This window comes from Hibiscus syriacus, unplaced genomic scaffold, assembly GCF_006381635.1.
Source record: "Hibiscus syriacus cultivar Baekdansim isolate YM2019G1 unplaced genomic scaffold, ASM638163v2 tig00110499_pilon, whole genome shotgun sequence".
Classification (NCBI taxonomy): domain Eukaryota; kingdom Viridiplantae; phylum Streptophyta; class Magnoliopsida; order Malvales; family Malvaceae; genus Hibiscus; species Hibiscus syriacus.
Genome location: NW_024062761.1, coordinates 609,879 through 629,599, shown reverse-complemented (window position 1 = coordinate 629,599; position 19,721 = coordinate 609,879). Strand labels below are relative to the sequence as shown.

The 19,721-nt window shown below is 35.3% G+C and overlaps 1 protein-coding gene across 1 annotated transcript; it reads right to left on the bottom strand.

The window, feature by feature from the left end:
* Positions 1-265: 265 nt before the first annotated feature.
* LOC120129406 (uncharacterized mitochondrial protein AtMg00810-like) lies at positions 266-703 on the bottom strand. The gene has a single exon (XM_039146913.1). It carries the CDS (start codon positions 701-703, stop codon positions 266-268), a length of 438 nt encoding a protein of 145 aa, XP_039002844.1.
* Positions 704-19,721: the final 19,018 nt, after the last annotated feature.

Genomic DNA, 19,721 nt, shown 5'->3' with positions numbered 1-19,721 from the left:
ATACTCCAATATCTTCCCTGTCCTTTCCTTCTTCAACCTCTTGAAACGGAAGTGCCCCCAATTTTCGTCTGAACAGAACAAAATACTTCTTTGACAATGCCTTAGTGAAGCCATCTGTCACCTGATGCGCAGAAGGCACATAATTCACTTTAAGCTTGTCTGCTATCACCTTTTCTTTCACAAAGTGGATATCAAGCTCCACAAGCTTGGTTTTAGAGTGATACATTGGCTTCGCGCTCATCGCAATCATGCTCCAGCTGTCACTTCATATGACTGGCACAGCTTCCATAGTCACCCTCATATCGCTTAACAATTCCTCCAACCAAGTTGTATCCGACGCTACATCAGCTAGGCTGCGATACTCGACCTTTGTGGTAGACTGAGATAATATCTTTTGCTTCCTTGATCCCCATATCAACAAGTTACCACTCAAGTAAACACAACTACCAGAGATTGAATGTTTTTCATCAGCACTTCCTCCCCAATAGACATCAGCAAAGGCGATGAGTTGAAGATTTTCTAAAGAAGGGAAGAACGCTAACCCGTAATCAAGTGTACAGTTTAGGCATCTCAGCACACTTTTCACTGCCACTAGGTGTTGTTCACAGGGTTTATGCATGAATTGAGCCAACTTATTTACAATATAAGCGATATCCGGCCTAGTGAGACATGCATACAACAATGAACCAACCAAGCTGCGCATATGTTAGCACATATGTACTCCCACTACTCCCATGTTTTATAAACAAGGAGTCGTCTGCACAAGACATCCGAAACCCAATACTCATCAAGAAATCTCGCAACTTTGAATACCGTCTTCTTGGCGCTTGTCTCAAGCCATACAAGGCCTTTCTAAGCTTACAGACTAGCACAGTCCCATCTTTTATATGCGTCTCAAAACCTTGTGGTTGTTCCATAAACACATCCTCATGTAAATCACCATTTATAAAGGCGTTATTTATATCAACTTGTCGTAAATTTCATCGATTTCGAGTTGCCAAAGTCAACACAACATTCACTTTGGATAACTTGATTATTGGACTCAACGTCTCTTGAAAGTATTGTCCATGTGTTTGCAAGTACCCCTATAACACCCCAATTTAGGGGCTAAAATTTAAAAATTATAAAGTGGTGGATTTAATTGGAATTTTGAAAGAAACGGAGGATTAAATTGTAAAAATTCAAAATTGGCAGACTATTTTATAAAGTGTAGAAAATTCAGTGGCTAAACTCATAGTTTAACCATTTTTCTTTATGAGAAAATATAACCCCCTTCCCGTACGCAGTTTCCAGAAAATTTATAGTTTTCCCTCTCCAACAACCCTCCTTTCAACTCCGATCTACTTGGCGTCCGACCTTCGATCGACAAACCGAAACCACCATCGTCTTCGTTGTCGACCGAGAAACAAAACCCCTCAAACTTTTCGTCGTGAATTGTCGCCGTTCGTCGTTAATTTCAGTTGAAAGTATCGTCGGTAATAACTCGATTTCAGTTGGTTTTTCGTCGATTCACAACGATCTGTTTTCGAAACCTCCAGCATCATATTGTTCCTTGCATCATTCCGAGTCCACCGGTGTTCTCCATTTCTCCGTCGTCGCCGACGCGTGGAGGGGTGAGACCGTCAAAGTTACCGACGTTTCGGAATGAAGCTCTCTGCCGTTCAAAATTGTGAACCAAGCTTTGTATGTGCCTCAAAATCGCTTAAAATAATTTTTAGGAATTTTTTCGGGAATTTTCCAACACTGTGTTACTGTTTACGCGCCGCACGCGCCACCCCCCGAGAGTGGGCATCGTTTGGGTGTTAATTTTGTAATTAATTTCTGTTTGGGTGCTATTTGTGTAAACTTTGGGTGTTAGTTTTGTAAATATTTGTAGAATGTGGATAATTTGGTAATTAATTTCAATTAGGGTGATATTTGTGTAAAATGGTCGACTTTTGACCGTTGACCGGCGTTGACCACAGTTGACCATAACTTTGACCAGCTTTGACCGTGCATTAAATGACCTTTGACTTTGACCAAGTATACCTATCCTGATGTTTAACGAGGTTCCAACTCTGATTCTGCTGTCCGTTTTTTGAAATTCTGACTCGAAGGCCTCGAAATTGCCAGTCAAACCCTTTGACTTTGATTTTGACTGAAAATTCCAAATTTTCAAAAAGTCATATTTTATGTTTTCGACGTCCTGAATCCGAATCCGAAGTCTGTTTCATCAAATTCGAACTCGGTAAGTTGTTTTTCACTGAGTTATCATCCGATTCGATCCGTTTTTCAGAATTAAGCTCCGTTTTTGATGTAATTTCTGTTGATATGGATCCGAGGAAATATTGGAAGATGATTTCAAGATCGAGGGCGTTCAAATGGAATTTTTTTGGTCGATCAGTACGGCACGAAAATCAAGGTAATACTTTACTACCTATTTATGCTTTATGGAACATGTGAATATTAATAAATGCATGAATAAGATAATATTGGTCTGTTAAGGAATCATTTCGAGATCAAAGAATGTTCGGGAAAACAATTAACCATTGAATCTCTAAAGTATAATTATTTTTGTTAAGAGTTAATATTGAAATTATCTGGTTAAGAAATTACGAAAATACCCTTTAGAAGTAAAAATAGTCCGAGTTGACCCTGAATGAGAAAGTACTTTGAGGATTCATTTTTAACTCGATAAATTACTGATTTACTTGTTGAGATCCTATTTTTTTATGGAAATTTCTGATAATTCGTTAGTAACATCTGAGAAGGTATTTAAATTGAAATCTTCGAGTTATGAGTAAATACCTGAAGAATAAATTATTGAGGGTGCTCTTCTGTCAGAATTGTTCGTATAGAATGTAATAGATGATAATTCTGAATTAAATAATAAGATCAGACGGAAGGAACTGATTAAAATACGTGGGATCTATAAAATGACTGAAATACTCTTATGGCATAAACTAAGTAGATGTCTTGGATTAATTAAGGAATCCAAATAATCATGAGTGTGGTACTGCTCTAAAAAGTTATGGATCACATATTAACCCGAGCAACCAATGTTAGTGTTATATCAGTACCAGAACGACATAAGTGTCACTTGAATGCTTGTTCGACTTCTCAAGTTTGGGCTCAATGATAATTTTGGAAGTATTAAGCTCAACTCAACTCTAGATCGCATTCAGTACTAAGAATTTGATATTTGTAGGAAAAATCAACCGCTAATACCGAACTAAACTGAACGAAAGTACAATATGTATCAATAATTCAGAAAACGTCTGAATTACATTGGAAATTTCTGAAGTAACCGGGATAAAAGTGATTGCTAAATGAACGAAGTAACCTCAATGACTGAGGATTAAATAAGTGATTGGATGAGTCTGGAAACACTGTTGAACATACATGATGAATTGTCCTTATGGTAATAAACCACAAATAAAGTTCTTGATATTGTTGAAACGTGGAAAAGAATGTAAAGATTACAGGAGGATATATTCATCGATGATTCTGGAGATGATCTATGTATATGCAGTTTGGTATTAAAGAGTTAATAACATTGAAGGACAATGAATTGAGCTGTCGACAAGCATCGGTTATGGGAGTTGATTGATAATTCAATCGATTAATATAAATGGTAAATGTCCTGAATCTTCAGTACTTCTTTATCGACTCAAATCACTCTGGTTACTCCGGATGCAAATGAAAACATAGTGGGATTATAAAGTATCAACTTTAATTGTCCGATTAGATCGGTTTGTAATCGATTCTTACCAATAAAACTTCGTTCCCGGAATCCGATCAAATTGCACAAGTTTCAAGTTATCCATACTGATAACTACAAAATGTCTCTGAAAAATATCTGGATCCTCTAGTGTGTTCCACATGTACTACATGACAGTTTTATATGTTTTGAAATGAGTTTTAACAAAATTATTTGATTTACTGGTTTATGAACCATGGCAACATGGTATGTGATATTTGATTACGATTTTCATAAAAAACTATGAATTATTCCTGATTTATAGAATCATGAAATCTACTGGTTTATGAATTATGGGTACCTGAAATGTGTTATCAGGTTTCTTGTTTCACCAGAATAAAATGATGGTTATTGTTTTATGGACCATGAATAATATTGGTTACTAATGGAATTGTTTTATTGGGATATTTATATAGGTAGACTGGAGTATGGAGGTACAGCTCTGATCAAGCTGGTAAATCCTTACAGACTTAAGGTGATCCTTGGGTAGGCTCTCAGGCCCCAAGGCACTCCCTTAGGCTAATAATTGGACTACTTATGGTGTACATGTAGAAATCAGTTATACGATTTATTTCATTATTACGATTATGACATATTACTGGATAACGGTCAAGGTATTACGTTTTATGGCTAAAATTGATTTCTATCAGATTTTTATATGGATAGTATTATGGAGTATGGAGGTACAACCTTGATCCAACTGATAAGACCTTACGGACCTAATGATACCATTGGGTGGGCCCATGGGCCCTAAGGCATATCCTTAGGTTGGCTCTCTTTACTGTGTGATTAGGGTAAGCCCTACGGACGTAGTTCTGGGGAACTGTATATTGGAGTTTGGTTGGAGGGTTCCACTATAGTTTTAAAAAGATTTATATCTTTTTATTGGTTTTGATTGGAACGCACTAGACATCCTATTCGATCTCCTGAAAATTTCATACTTTGAATGCTTCCTATGAACTGTGATCTTCATGGCTTCAACTCGATGAACTACTAATGGAAACCCAGATTATTTCGCAACTGGTATACGTCTGATTCAATAAGGAAATTATATGGTTTTCTATTTATCTGCATGTCATGTAGCATCATCTGGTAGTTCTGTATTACTGAGCTTTTCGAAGCTCACTTTATTACTAATTATTGCATGTTAAAAGAATTGTACTAGTGCAGCCATTTACATTAATAAGGGAGTTTTTTCGGCGTTGCTTGCAGTGGATGGTACATGTGATTAGGGGCATGTAATTGTACTTTGTTTTATATACGAGTCTAAAAATCTGGTTTATTTCGAATACTAATAACTTTTATTTTGTACTCATAAATAATTTTATAAGTTTACAAGTTTTAAGAAAAGTTTTTAATTTTTTTGCTATTTTTACAGTGGGTTGCTCCGGTGGCCCTAATGTGACACTCCAGATCGGATAGGGTTATCCGCATCAGTCTGAGGGGGTTACAACCCCTTTGCCATATGCCTGGCCTTGTGCCTTTCTATCATTCCATCCGTGTTTTGTTTGACTCGAAACAACCTCTTACACCCCACGACTGATCTTCCATCTGTCAAAGTTACCAGTGACCAAGTATGATTCTTGATCAATGCTTTATATTCAAAAAGAAATGTTGCCTTCCATACCGTAGATTTAAGAGCTTCATGAACTGAAATGGGTTATATTTCATCATTACTTTGCACTGCAGTATACAATGTTGGCTTAAAAATACCTTTTTTATTGCCTGTTATCATATGGTGACCATTTATACTCACTATTACATCGCCTTGACTATCAGTGGGCAAAGCCTAAGTAAGACCTTCATTACCCGAGCGTATCACTTCTTCATCTCGTGAACCAAGTTGTTCATCAGCACCAGCAACACCTTCATTACCAGACTGTGTCACATCTGTATCTCCTGAACCAAGCTGTTCACCAGAACCAGCAACGCTAGAATGAACTAGTGAAGCAGCCTCATTACGTGTCACAATCGGAATATCACCATTTAGTGACTACTGAAATGCTTTTTCTCCATGTGAAAACTGTCTTGCTAAATTTGTACTTGAACTTGCAGTACCAGGGCTAGGTAATCTAGCCTGACTCCCTTGAAATGGATAATAACCAACGCACATTCTGTTAGCATTGTGACTAAGGGTAATGCTCTTGACAACTTGTTTTGTCCAGTATCCAAATGCACTTGACCTTGAATAGCCAAACCTGCAAACGAAAAACACTCCTCATTAAAGGACACATGCCGAGAAATATATTTTCTACCATCCAATGCCGTACATTGATCATAGAAATGTAACCCAAAAAGGTATACGGTTGTGACCTATAACTCATCTTATGATCTTGTTATGGTCTTAAATGTGGGAAGCATCAACACCCAAACACCCTTAAGTACTCATAATCGGGTTGTTTAGCAAACAAAGCTTCAAATGAAGACTTGCCTTGCAAAACAGGAGTTAGCATTCAATTTATAAGATGGACATTTGTAGTTACAAAATAAGACTAGAAACAAAATGGCAAGCAGTATTGAGCCAACAAAACCAAAGCTGACTCGATAATATGATGATTTTTTCGCTCAACTATATCATTCTGTTCAAATATGTGCAGATACGACAACCGATGAACAACACCAAGCATTTTTAACCACACAGAAACAAGCCTATACTCACCGCCCAATCAATCTGCACTTCCTTGATGGTTATATCAAACTGAGTTTTTACCATAGCATAGAACATTTGAAAAGTCTGAAGAACCTGATCCTTAGTTTTAAACAAATAAACCCAACAATGCCTTTTACATGATTCAACAAACGATACATAATATCGAAAACCATTCGATACTATATGTGAAGGCCCTCATATATATGAGAAAACAAGTTTAAAAGTTTTGTCGTATATAGTTGTAGAAGTTTGAAACAACAATTTATGGCACTTGCCCATTTGACAAGCTACACAAAACGAACTATCAATTTTATTGCTTTACAAATGAAACACCAAACCAAATTATTTACAAACTTGTACAAGAGTTGAATGACCAGGATGGCCAATACGCAAATGGCATGTCATATGCTTTATTAGTACTAGCAGTATCTCTAACTTCCACATGATCACAACTCCTTACTCCAGTAGACTCAGCAGCAAAATGATAAAGGCCATCGTTCTCGCGTCCTACTAACAACACTTGTCCAGTCACCTCATCATTGACCAAACACGACCCCACATGGAACTCAAAATACACACTGTTATCTCTAGCAAACTTTGAGATATAGAGTAAATTTTTAGTGACTGAAGGAACAAGCAACAAATTATTAAGAACTAAAGCCTTGGAACTAGCATTTATCATTGAACTCCTGATAACTGTCATTTTGCTATCGAAATAATTTCGGCTTCTTCATAAGTAAAAAGTGAGAGTAGTATAGAGAAACAGAGTCGATCCACGGGGACTCTGGTGTTTCTGATTTAGTGGAATTTTTGATTTAGAAGAATATAGAATTTCAGATAAAGATAAAAAAAGAAGAATAAAATAAAATATAAATAGTTTAAAATGGAAGATAAACATAAAATAATAAAATAGTAAATAATTGTAACCCCCTCAGATCGATGCGGGTAACCCGATCTGGAGTGTCACATTAGGGCCACCGGAGTGACCCACTATAAATCTCAGAAAATTTAAAACATTTTATCAGAACATTTAAACTCATAAAATCATTTATTAGTATTCAGAATAAAATAGATTTTCAGACTCGTATCTAAAACAAAATACAATTACATGCTCCCTAATCACATGTACCATCCTCTATAAGCAACGTCGGAAGAACTCCCTTACTGAAGTCAATAACTGCACTGGTACAATTCTCTTAACCTGCAATGCTGAGTAATGGAGTGAGCTTCGGAAAGCTCGTTAATACAAAACTACCAGATGATGCTGAAGAACGTACAGATACAGATAAACATATATTTCCTTATTGGTTCAGATAGTTATAGATTTTTAGACTGAGCTGAGATCCCAATGATATCTCAGGTAGTAACAGATAATATTCAGTTCAGATGGAAATATTTCAGGTGTGTAGGTTTAGGAGATCAGAATAGGTTATCTAATGCGTTCCCGTAAAACCAGTGAAAAGATAAAAGTCTTTTTAAAACATATTTTTTTAAAATCCTAATAATCCCTCCAACCGCTACACATCATAATGTGTAGATTCCCCAAAACCATACACCCAACCGCATAGCCAGTAAGACCCTAAGCACAAAGCCAAGGAACCTGCATACTTCCTCCAACAATAACCCCCCAAATAAAACATTTTTCCTTCAGTAAACGGAGATATCAGAAATCAAAACAGAATTCATATCAGATATCAAAATAGAAATCAGAACATAATTCTGATCAATTGTCAGAACAAAATTCAAATCGAAAATCAGATAAAATATTCATGTGACTAGGGAACACACCAAAGTTTCCAGATTTATTCAGAGATAATGGATAATCTTATCAGGCAGAGTAACACAAATCTTCAATATACCGATAGAATAACAGAAGTTAGAATCACTATTGGAAGAGTTCATTAACTGACGAAATCATCAGTTATTCAGAATGTGATTTATCGGGATCATATATTATTCATAAATTTTTCGCAAGCTCTATGTAATTAGAAGGGTATTCAAAATCCTTTATATTTGAGTTACTTGTGTTTTCATACATGACTAGAGTGATTTGAGCTGATAAGGAAGAACGAAGATTCAAAACCTTTACAATCTATATCGATTGATCGGATTATCGAACAACTAATAGATAGATAGTTCCCATAACTAAAGCTTGTCGACTGGTCAATTCATTGTCCTTCAAGGGTATTTACTCTTTAATTCCACAAATTCTTGTCCATAGATCATCTTCGGAAACATCGCTGAATAGATCTTCCAATGCTTTATTTTATTTCCACGCTTCCACAATATCATGAAATGCTGATGTGCTTGATTTATAGTTCATGACCCAGAAGGAAAATACATCATATAAGTTCATTAGCATTCCCAGACTCATCCAAATCACTTATTTAATCTTCAGTCATTGAGCTTAATTAGTTCACTTAATAGTCAAGTCAATCCCGGTTACTTCAGAGTTTTCCAGAGTAATTCATACATTTCTGAATTTCGGATACATATTGTACTTCCGTTCAGTTCAATTTGGTCTTTTTGGTTGATTTGTCTAACGAATATCCACTTCTTAGTACCGAAGGCGATCTAGAGTTGAGATGAGCTGAGTATTTCCATAATTATCATCGATCTAAACTTGATTAGACGAACACACATTTAAGTGATATATATGTCATTCATGTACTGACATATCATAAGGGTTGATCAACTTACTTAAGTTATTTTCCATAACTTTTAAGGGTAGTACAACACCCATATTTATTTTGATTCTTTAATTAATCCAAAACATTTACTTAGTCTAGGCCATAAGTGTATTTTGGTCATTTTGGTGCTCAATTTTATTCTATTCATTTCAGAGCTCGAGGATATCTAATCATTCCTGAGCTTGGTGATATTCTTGGGTAATTTCTATTACATGGGTATTTTGGTTATTTAACAGATCTGGTGTGTTTCAATCCCTTTCTTCCATATGATCCTATTATTTAATTCAAACGTATCATCTTTTCCAGACCTTTCGAACAATTCTGAAAAAAGAGCACCCTCGATAAACTCGAAGATTTTCAGTTCAGTTGTCTTCTCAGAAGTTACCAACAGGTTATCAGGAATTTTTTGTACAAAGACATAATCTTAACATTTAAATCCACAATTTATCGATTTAAATACGAATCGTCAATGTATTTTCTCATTCAGGGTCAACTTGGACTATTTTTACCTTTCACGGGCATTTTCGTAATTTCTTTACCTAAATAATTTCAGTATTAACTCTTAACGAAAATAACTATAATTTAGAGATCCTATGCTTAATAGATTTCTTGAACATTCTCTAGTCTCGAAATGATTCCTTAACAGACTTCTAGTATCTTGCATAAACCCTCTTGGGGTTAAAAACCGGTTATCCAAATTTTCTAAGCAAAACTAGCATTTCTTATGCACATAAGTAATTTTATTTGATCAATATGTCTTTTCAGAGTTAATAACGGACTTCCAAGGACAATTATTGTCATCTTACAACATAAGCTTATTTTCGTAATTTTACCCTACCGAAGAATTCTCATAATTTCCCATCCAAGTACCTTTAACAATTAACCTTTGATGAAATAAATTATATGCTATAAATCCATGATAATTCCTTTATTACTAATCACATAACTAATAATTTAATTCTAACAATCTATCAATTTCTTATATCAGTCATCCAAGCCGTATTCATTTATCGAATTTTTACCTCATCCATATCGAGTGTATGAATTAATTAAATACCCAAATGAGACCAAACATATTCATTCATGCATTTATCAATACAAACATGTTCCATAAAGCATGAAAAGGTAGTAATGTATTACCTAGATTTTCGTGCCATACTGATCGACCATAAAAATTTTATTCGAACGCCCTCAATCTTTAATTCGACTTCCAATAATTCTTCAAATATATAACAACTGAAATTTCATTAAAAACGGAGCTTACTTCTGAAAAACGGATCGAATCAGGTGATAAATCAGCGTAAAATAGCTTATCGGGTTCAAATTTGGCAAAACAGACCCCAAAAACAAATTCAGGACGTCAAAAAACATTAGGATAGATATACCTGGAAAAAGTCAACGACCGTTCAATGCCTGGTCAATGCCGGTCAAAGCTCTGGTCAACGGTGGTCAATGTTGATCAATGCGATCAATGATCAACGCTGGTCAACAGGTCGGTCAATTGGTCGGGTAAGACCAGTCAAATCGGTTCAAACTAGTTAAACTGGTTTTATTTCTTTTTTTTTCTGCTGTCAGATGAAGCCCACTCTCGGGGGGTGGCGCATGGGGCGTATGAACAGTGATACGGTGCCAAAAAAATTCTCAAAATCTTTCTAAAAATTATTTTAAGGCATTTTGAGACACTAACCAACCTTGGTTCAAAATTTTGAATGGTGGAGAGCTCGATCCCGCAATATCGAAAACTTTAACTTATTGACCTCTCCACGCGCCAACGACGACGGAGACAAGAAGGACACCAGTGGACTCGGAATGATACAAGGAACACGATGGTGCGAGAGGTGTCGAAAACGGATGGAAGAATTGACGTGAATCGATGAAAAAATAACAAAAATCGAGTTAAAACCGACGATACTTCCAACTGAAATTAATGATAAACGACGACGATTCACGATGAGAGGTTTGAGGGGTTTTTGTTCATCGCTCGATAATGAACACGATGGTGGTTTCCGTTCGTCGAACGGAGGTCGGACAGTGAGTAGATCGGAGTTCAAAGGAGGGTTGAGGGGAAGGGAAAAATGGAAATCTATAGAAACATACGGGGAAATGAGGTTTATAATTCATCCTATAAAAAAATGGGTAAACCATGAGTTTAATCATTGAATTTCCTACACTTCTTAAAATGGTCTGCCAACTTTACGATTTTACAATTTAATCCTTAATTTCTTCCAAAATATCAATTAAATCCAATACTTTATAATTTCTAAATTTTTAGCCCCTAAATTGTGGTGTGACAATTCTCTCATCCTTAAAAGAATTTCGTCCCCGAAATTCATTAATGTCACATAATTGCATAAATGAAACTTCCATCAGTTCTTTCATATCTTCAAATAACCTTTACAGAAGTACGGGTTCTTAACTAATCCATAACCAGCTGTGTATACATTTTCGTCATAACTCTCTCGTATTCCTATAAAAGAATCAGAATAGTTTTATCCTTGTGGAATTAATTCAACATGGGTTACGAGAATAGGCCCATGGAGTGATAACATATCCCAATTTCATTTCCGGAGTCGGATCGGAATTTTTCAGATGAGTAACTCTCACGTGGCTCGTGTGGTACTTTACAGAATTTAGACAAATGTTACTGGTATTCCTTTATAAAATGATAGAATCCTAACGGATGAAAACTTACATTTGCTAATTAAATATAGGGACTCAACCTTGGAGTTTCGGCTTAGAGAAGTACAATTGTAGTATAGGGGCATGTACTGATCAAACATCTTTTTTTGAAATTCAACAGGCCGGTCTATCTTGAAAAATTTGACTCAACTATAGCTCTGATACCACTAAATGTAACCCCCTAACACCGATACGGGTAACCCGATCTGATCCGGAGTGTCACATTAGGGGGCCACTGGAGTGACCCACTGTAAAATCTTAGAAAATTTCAAAAACAATTATCAGAACATGTAAACTCATAAAATCATTTATCAGTATTCATAAAAAAATAAATTTTCAGACTCGTATCTAAAACAAAATACAATTACATGCCCCCTAATCACATGTACCATCCTCTGCAAGCAACGCCAAAAGAACTCCCTTACTGAAGTCGATAACTACACTGGTACAATTCCTTTAACCTACAATGGTGAGTAATAGAGTGAGCTTCGGAAAGCTCAGTAATACAAAACTACCAGATGATGCTGAAGAACGTGCAGATACAGATAAACATATATTTCCTTATTGGTTCAGATTTTTATAGATTTGTAGGCTGAGTTGATATCCCATTGATATCTCAGGTAGTAATAGATAGTATTCAGTTTAGATGGAAATATTTCTGATGTCTAGGTTTAGGAGATCAAAATAGGTTATCTAGTGTGTTCTCGCAAAACCAATGAAAAGATACAAGTCTTTTTAAAACATATATTTTTTAAAAATCCTAATAATCCCTCTAATCCCTACACATCATAATGTGTAGGCTCCCCAAAACCATACACCCAACCGCACAGCTAGTAAGACCCTAAGCATAAAGCTGAAGAACCTACAAATATACTTCCTCCAACAATAACCCCCAAATAAAATATTTTTCCGTCAATAAACGGAGATATCATAAATCAAAACAGAATTCATATTAGATATCAAAACAAAATCCAGGTCAGAAATCAGAACATAATTCAGATAAAGTATTAGAACAGAATTCAAATCAGAAATCAGATAAAACATTCATGTGATTAGGGAACATACCAGAGTTTCCAGATTTATTCAGAGACATTGGATAATCTTATCTGGCAGAGTAACACAGATCTTTAGTATGCCGATAGAATACCGGAAGTTAGAATCACTATTGGAAGAGTTCATCAACTGACGAAATCATCAGTTATTTAGAATGTGATTTATCAGGATCATATCTTATTCATAATTGTTTTGGAAGCTCTACGTAATTAGAAGGGTATTCAAAATCCTTTACATCTGAGTTACTTGTGTTTTCATACATGACCAGAGTGATTTGAGCTGATAAGGAAGAACAAAGATTCAAACCTTTACAATCTATGTCGATTGATCAGATTATTGAACAACTCTTAGATTAATAGTTCCCAGAACTAATGCTTGTCGACTGGTCATTTCATTGTCCTTCCAGGGTAATTACTCTTTAATACCAAAAATTCTTGTCTATAGATCATCTTCGGAATCATCGCTGAATAGATCTTCTAATGCCTTTATTTTATTTCCACGCTTCCATAATATCATGAAATACTGATGTGCTTGATTTATAGTTCATGACCCAGAACGACAATACATCATGTAAGTTCATTAGCATTCCAAGACTCATCCAAATCACTTATTTAATCATCAATCATTGAGCTTAATTAGTTCACTTAATAGTCAAGTCAATCCCGATTACTTCAGAGTTTTCCAATAATTCGTACATTTCTGAATTTCGGATACATATTGTACATCCGTTCAGTTCAATTTGGTCTTATTGGTTAATTTTTCTAAGGAATATCCACTTCTTAGTACCGAATACGATCTAGAGTTGAGTTGAGCTGAGTACTTCCATAATTATCACCGATCTAAACTTGATAAGACGAACACACATTTAAGTGATATATATGTCGTTCATGTACTGACATATCATTAGGGTTGATCTACTTACTTAAGTTATTTTCCATAACTTTTAAGGGTAGTACAACACCCATATTTATTTGGATTCTTTAATTAATCCAAAACATTTACTTAGTCTAGGCCATAAGGGTAATTTTGTTATTTTGGTGCTCAATTTTATTCAATTTAATTCAGAGCTCGAGGATATCTAATCATTCCTGAGCTTGGTGATATTCTTAGGTAATTTCTATTAGAGGGGTATTTTGGTCATTTTACAGATCTGGTGTGTTTAAATCCCTTCATTCCATATGATCTTATTATTTAATTCAAACATATCATCTTTTCCAGACCTTTCGAACTATTCTGACAAAAGAGCACCCCCGATAATTTATTCTTAACTTGAAGATTTTCATGTCAATTGTCTTCTTAGAAGTTACCAACAGGTTATCAGAATTTTTTTGTACAAAGATAGAATCTTAACATTTAAAGCCATAATTTATCGAGGTAAATACGAATCCTCAAAGTATTTTCTCATTCAGAGTCAACTTGGAATATTTTTACTTTTCAAGGGCATTTTCATAATTTCTTAGTCCAAATAATTTCGGTATTAAATCTTAACGAAAATAACTATAATTTAGAGATCCTATGGTTAATTGATTTCCCAAACATTCTCTAATCTCAAAATAATTCCTTAACGAACTTCTAGTATCTTGCATAAACCCTCTTGGGGTTTAAAACCGGTTATCCAAATTTTCTAAGCAAAACTAGCATTTCTTATGCACATCTGTAATTTTATCTGATGAATATGTCTTTTTGGAGTTATTAACCAACTTTCAGAGATAATTCTTTTATCTTACAACATAAGGGTATTTTCGTAATTTTAGCCTATCGAAGTATTCTCATAATTTCCCATCCAAGTACCTTTAACATTTAACCTTTGATGAAATAAATTATATGCTACAAATCCATGATAATTCCTTTATTACTAATCACAAAACTCATAATTTAATTCTAACAGTCTATCAATTTCTTATATCAGTCATCCGAGCCATATTCATTTACTGAATTTTTACCGCATCCATATCTAGTGTATGAATTAATTAAATACCCAAATGAGACCAAACATATTCATTCATGCATTTATCATTACCAGTATATTCTATCAAGAATAAAAATGTAGTAATGTAATACCTCGATTTCTGTGCCATACTGATCAACCATAAAAATTCATTCGAATGCCCTCAATCTTTAATTCAACTTCTAATAATTCCTCAAATGCATAACAAGAAAAATTTCATTAAAAAAAAAGGGAGCTGAATTCTGAAAAATAAATCTAATCGGGTGATAAATAAGTGAAAAATAGCTTTTTGGGTTCAAATTTGGTGAAATGGACCCCAAAAACGGATTCAGGACGTTGAAAATCATCAGGATAGGTATACCCAGAAAAAGTCAACGGTCGTTCAATGCTGGTCAACGTTGGTCAAAGTTTTGGTCAACGGTGGTCAACGTGTCGGGTCGATCAATCGGGTTGGTTCGGATTGGGTCGGGTCAGGCCAATCAAATCGATTCAAACCGATTAAACCGATTTTATTTCTTTTTTTTTCTGCTGCAAGACGAAGCCCACTCTCGTGGAGGGGGGCGCGTGAAGTGTGATACAATGTCGAAAATATTATCGAAAAATATCTAAAAATTATTTTAATACATTTTAAGACACTTACCAAGCTCGGTTCAAAATTTTGAACGGTGAAGAGCTCGATTTTGAAACATCAAAAACTTTGACTTCCTCACCCCTTCATGCGGCTGCGATGACGGAGACACGGAGGACACCGGTGGACTCAGAATGATATAAGGAACACGATGGTGCGAGAGGTGTCGAAAAGGAATGGCCGGATTGTCGTGAATCGATGAAAAACCAACGGAAATCGAGTTAAAACCGACTATACTTCCAACTGAAATTAATGACAAACGATGACTATTGACGATGACAGGTTTGAAGGGTTTTTGTTCAACGGTCCACAACGAACACGATGGTTGTTTCAGTTCGTCGAACGGAGGCCGGACGGTGAGTAGATCGGAGTTCAAATGAGGGTTGAGGGGAAGGGAAAAATGGAAAATCTGCAGAAACATATAGGGAAATGGGGTTTATAATTCATCCTATAAAAAATGGGTAAACTATGAGTTTAGTCATTGAATTTCCTACACTTCTTAAAATGGTCTGCCAACTTTACGATTTTGCAATTTAATCCTCAATTTATTCCAAAATACCAATTAAATCCAATACTTTATAATTTTTAAAATTTTAGCCCCTAAATTGGGGTGTGACAATTCTCCCCTCCTTAAAAGAATTTCGTCCTCGAAATTCATTAATGTCACATAATTGCAGAAACGAAACTTCCATCAGTTCTTTCATATCTTCAAATAACTTTTATAGAAGTACGAGTTCTTCAGTAATCCTTAACCAGCTGTGTATACATTTTCGTCATAACTCTCTCGCATTCCTATAAAAGAATCAGAACAGATTTATCCTTGTGGAATCAATTCAGCATGGGTTACGAGAATAGGCCCATGGAGCGATAATATATCCTAATTTCATTTCCGGAGTCGGATCAGAATTTCTCAGATGAGTAACTCTCAGATGGCTCGTGTGATACTTTACAGAATTTAGACAGATGTTACTGGTATTCCTTTATAAAATGATAGAATCCTAGAGGATAAAAATTTAGGTTTGCTCATTACAGATAGGGACTTAACCTTGGAGTTACGGCTTAGAGAAGTACAATTATTGTCTAGGAGCATGTACTGACCAGACATCTTTTTTTGAAATTCGACTGGCCAGTCTATCTTGAAAAATTTGACTCAATCATAGCTCTGATACCACTAAATGTAACCCCCTCAGATCGATGCGGGTAATCTGATCTGTTCTGGAGTGTCACATTAGGACCACCAGAGCGACCCACTATTAAAATCTCAGAAAATTTAAATTTTTTTATCAGAACATATAAACTCAGAAAATCATTTATCAGTATTCAGAAATAAAATAGATTTTCAGACTCGTATCTAAAACAAAATTTAATTACATGCCCCCTAATCACATGTACCATCCTCTGCAAGTAACGCCGGAAGAACTTCCTTACTGAAGTCGATAACTACACTAGTACAATTCTTTTAACCTACAATGGTGAGTAATAGAGTGAGCTTCGAAAAACTCAATAATACAAAACTACCAGATGATGCTGAAGAACGTGCAGATACAGATAAATATATATTTTCTTATTGGTTCAGATACTTACAGATTTTTAGGCTGAGCTGAGATCCCATTGATATCTCAGGTAGTAACAGATAGTATTCAGTTCAGATGGAAATATTTCAGATGTATAGGTTCAGGATATCAAAATAAGTTATCTAGTGTGTTTCGCAAAACCAGTGAAAAGATACAAGTCTTTTTAAAACATATTTTTTTAAAATCCTAATAATCCCTCCAACACTTACACATCATAATGTGTAGGTTCCCCAAAACCATACACCTAAATGTACAGCCAGAAAGGCACTGAGCACAAAGCTGAGGAACCTGCAGATACACTTCCTCCAACAATAAACCCCTAATAAAATATTTTTCTGTCAGTAAACGAAGATATTAGAAATCAAAACAAAATTCTTATCAGATATCAAAACAGAATTCAGGTTAGAAATCAGAACAGAATTCTGATCAAGTATCATAACAGAATTAAAATCAGATAAAACATTCATGTGATTAGGGAAAACGCTAGAGTTTCCAGATTTATTCAGAGATAATGGATAATCTTATCGGGTAGAGTAAAATAGATCTTCAGTATGTCGATAGAATACCGGAAGTTAGAATCACCATTGGAAAAGTTCATCAACTAAAAAAATTATCAGTTATTCAGAATGTCGATTGATCGGATTATCAAATAACTCTTAAATAAATAGTTCCCAGAACTAATGCTTATCGACTGGTCAATTCATTTACCTTCCAGGGTATTTACTCTTTAATACCTAAAATTCTTATCAATAGATCATCTTCAGAATCATCGCTGAATAGATCTTCCAATGTCTTTATTTTATTTCCACGCTTCCACAATATCATGAAATACTAACGTGCTTGATTTATAGTTCATGACCCAGAAAGAAAATACATCATGTAAGTTCATTAGCATTCCCATACTCATCCAAATCACTTATTTAATCATCTGTCATTGAGCTTAATTAGTTCACTTAATAGTCAAGTCATCTCAATTACTTCAGAGTTTTCCAGAGTAATTCGTACATTTCTGAATTTCAGATACATATTGTACTTCTGTTCAGTTCAATTTGGTCTTATTGGTTGATTTGTCTAACGAATATCCACTTCTTAGTACCGAATGCGATCTATAGTTAAGTTGAGCTGAGCTGAGTACTTCCATAATTATCATCGATCTAAACTTGAGAAGACGAACACACATTTAAGTGATATATATGTTGTTCATGTACTGACATATCATTTGGGTTGATCAACTTACTTAAGTTATTTTCCATAAATTTTAAGGGTAGTACAACACCCATATTTATTTGGATTCTTTAATTAATCAAAAACATTTACTTAGTCTAGTTCATAAGGGTATTTTGGTTATTTTGGTGCTCAGTTTTATTCAATTCATTTAAGAGCTCGAGGATATCTATTCATTCCTGAGCTTGGTGATATTCTTGGGTAATTTCTATTATAGGGGTATTTTGGTCATTTTACAGATCTGGTGTGTTTCAATCCCTTCCTTCCATATAATTTTATTATTTAATTCAAACGTATAATCTTTTCTAGACCTTTCAAACAATTCTGACAAAAGAGCACCCCCGATAATTTATTCTTAACTCGGAGATTTTCAGGTTAATTGTCTTCTCAGAAGTTACCAACAGGTTATCAGGAAGTTTTTGTACAAGGACATAATCTTAACATCTAAAGCCATAATTTCTTAATTTCAAAAAACGGATCGAATCAGGTGATAAATAAGTGAAAATAGTTTTTTGGGTTCAAATTTGGTGAAACAGACCCCAAAAACAGATTCAGGACGTCGAAAATCATCAGGATAAGTATACCCGAAAAAAGTCAACGGCTGTTCAATGCCTGGTCAACACCGATCAAAGTTCTGGTCAACGATGGTCAACGTGTCGGGTCGGTCATTCGGGTCGGGTCGGACCAGTCATATCGATTCAAACCGGTTAAATTGATTTTATTTCTTTTTGTTCTGTTGCCAGACTAAGCCCACTCTCGAGGGGGTGGCGTGTGAGCGTGAACTGTGATACAATGTCGGAAATATTCTCGAAAAATATCTAAAAATTATTTTAAGGCATTTTGAGACAATTATCAAGCTCGGTTCAAAATTTTGAACGGTGAAGAGCTCGATTTCAAAACATCGAAAACTTTGATTTCCTCACCCCTTCACGCGGCTGCAATGACGGAGACACAGAGGATACCGGTGGACTCGGAATGATACAAGGAACACAATGGTGCGGGGGGTGTCGAAAACGAATGGCCGGATTGTCGTGAATCGATGAAAAACCAACGGAAATCGAGTTAAAACCGACGATACTTCCAACTGAAATTAATGACAAACGATGACTATTGACGATGACAGGTTTGAAGGGTTTTTGTTCAACGGTCCACAACAAAACACGATGGTTGTTTCAGTTCGTCGAACGGAGGCCGGACGGTGAGTAGATCGGAGTTCAAATGAGGGTTGAGGGGAAGGGAAAAATGGAAAATCTGCAGAAACATATAGGGAAATGGGGTTTATAATTCATCCTATAAAAAATGGGTAAACTATGAGTTTAGTCATTGAATTTCCTACACTTCTTAAAATGGTCTGCCAACTTTACGATTTTACAATTTAATCCTCAATTTATTCCAAAATACCAATTAAATCCAATACTTTATAATTTTTAAAATTTTAGCCCCTAAATTGGGGTGTGACAATTCTCCCCTCCTTAAAAGAATTTCATCCTCGAAATTCATTAATGTCACATAATTGCAGAAACGAAACTTCCATCA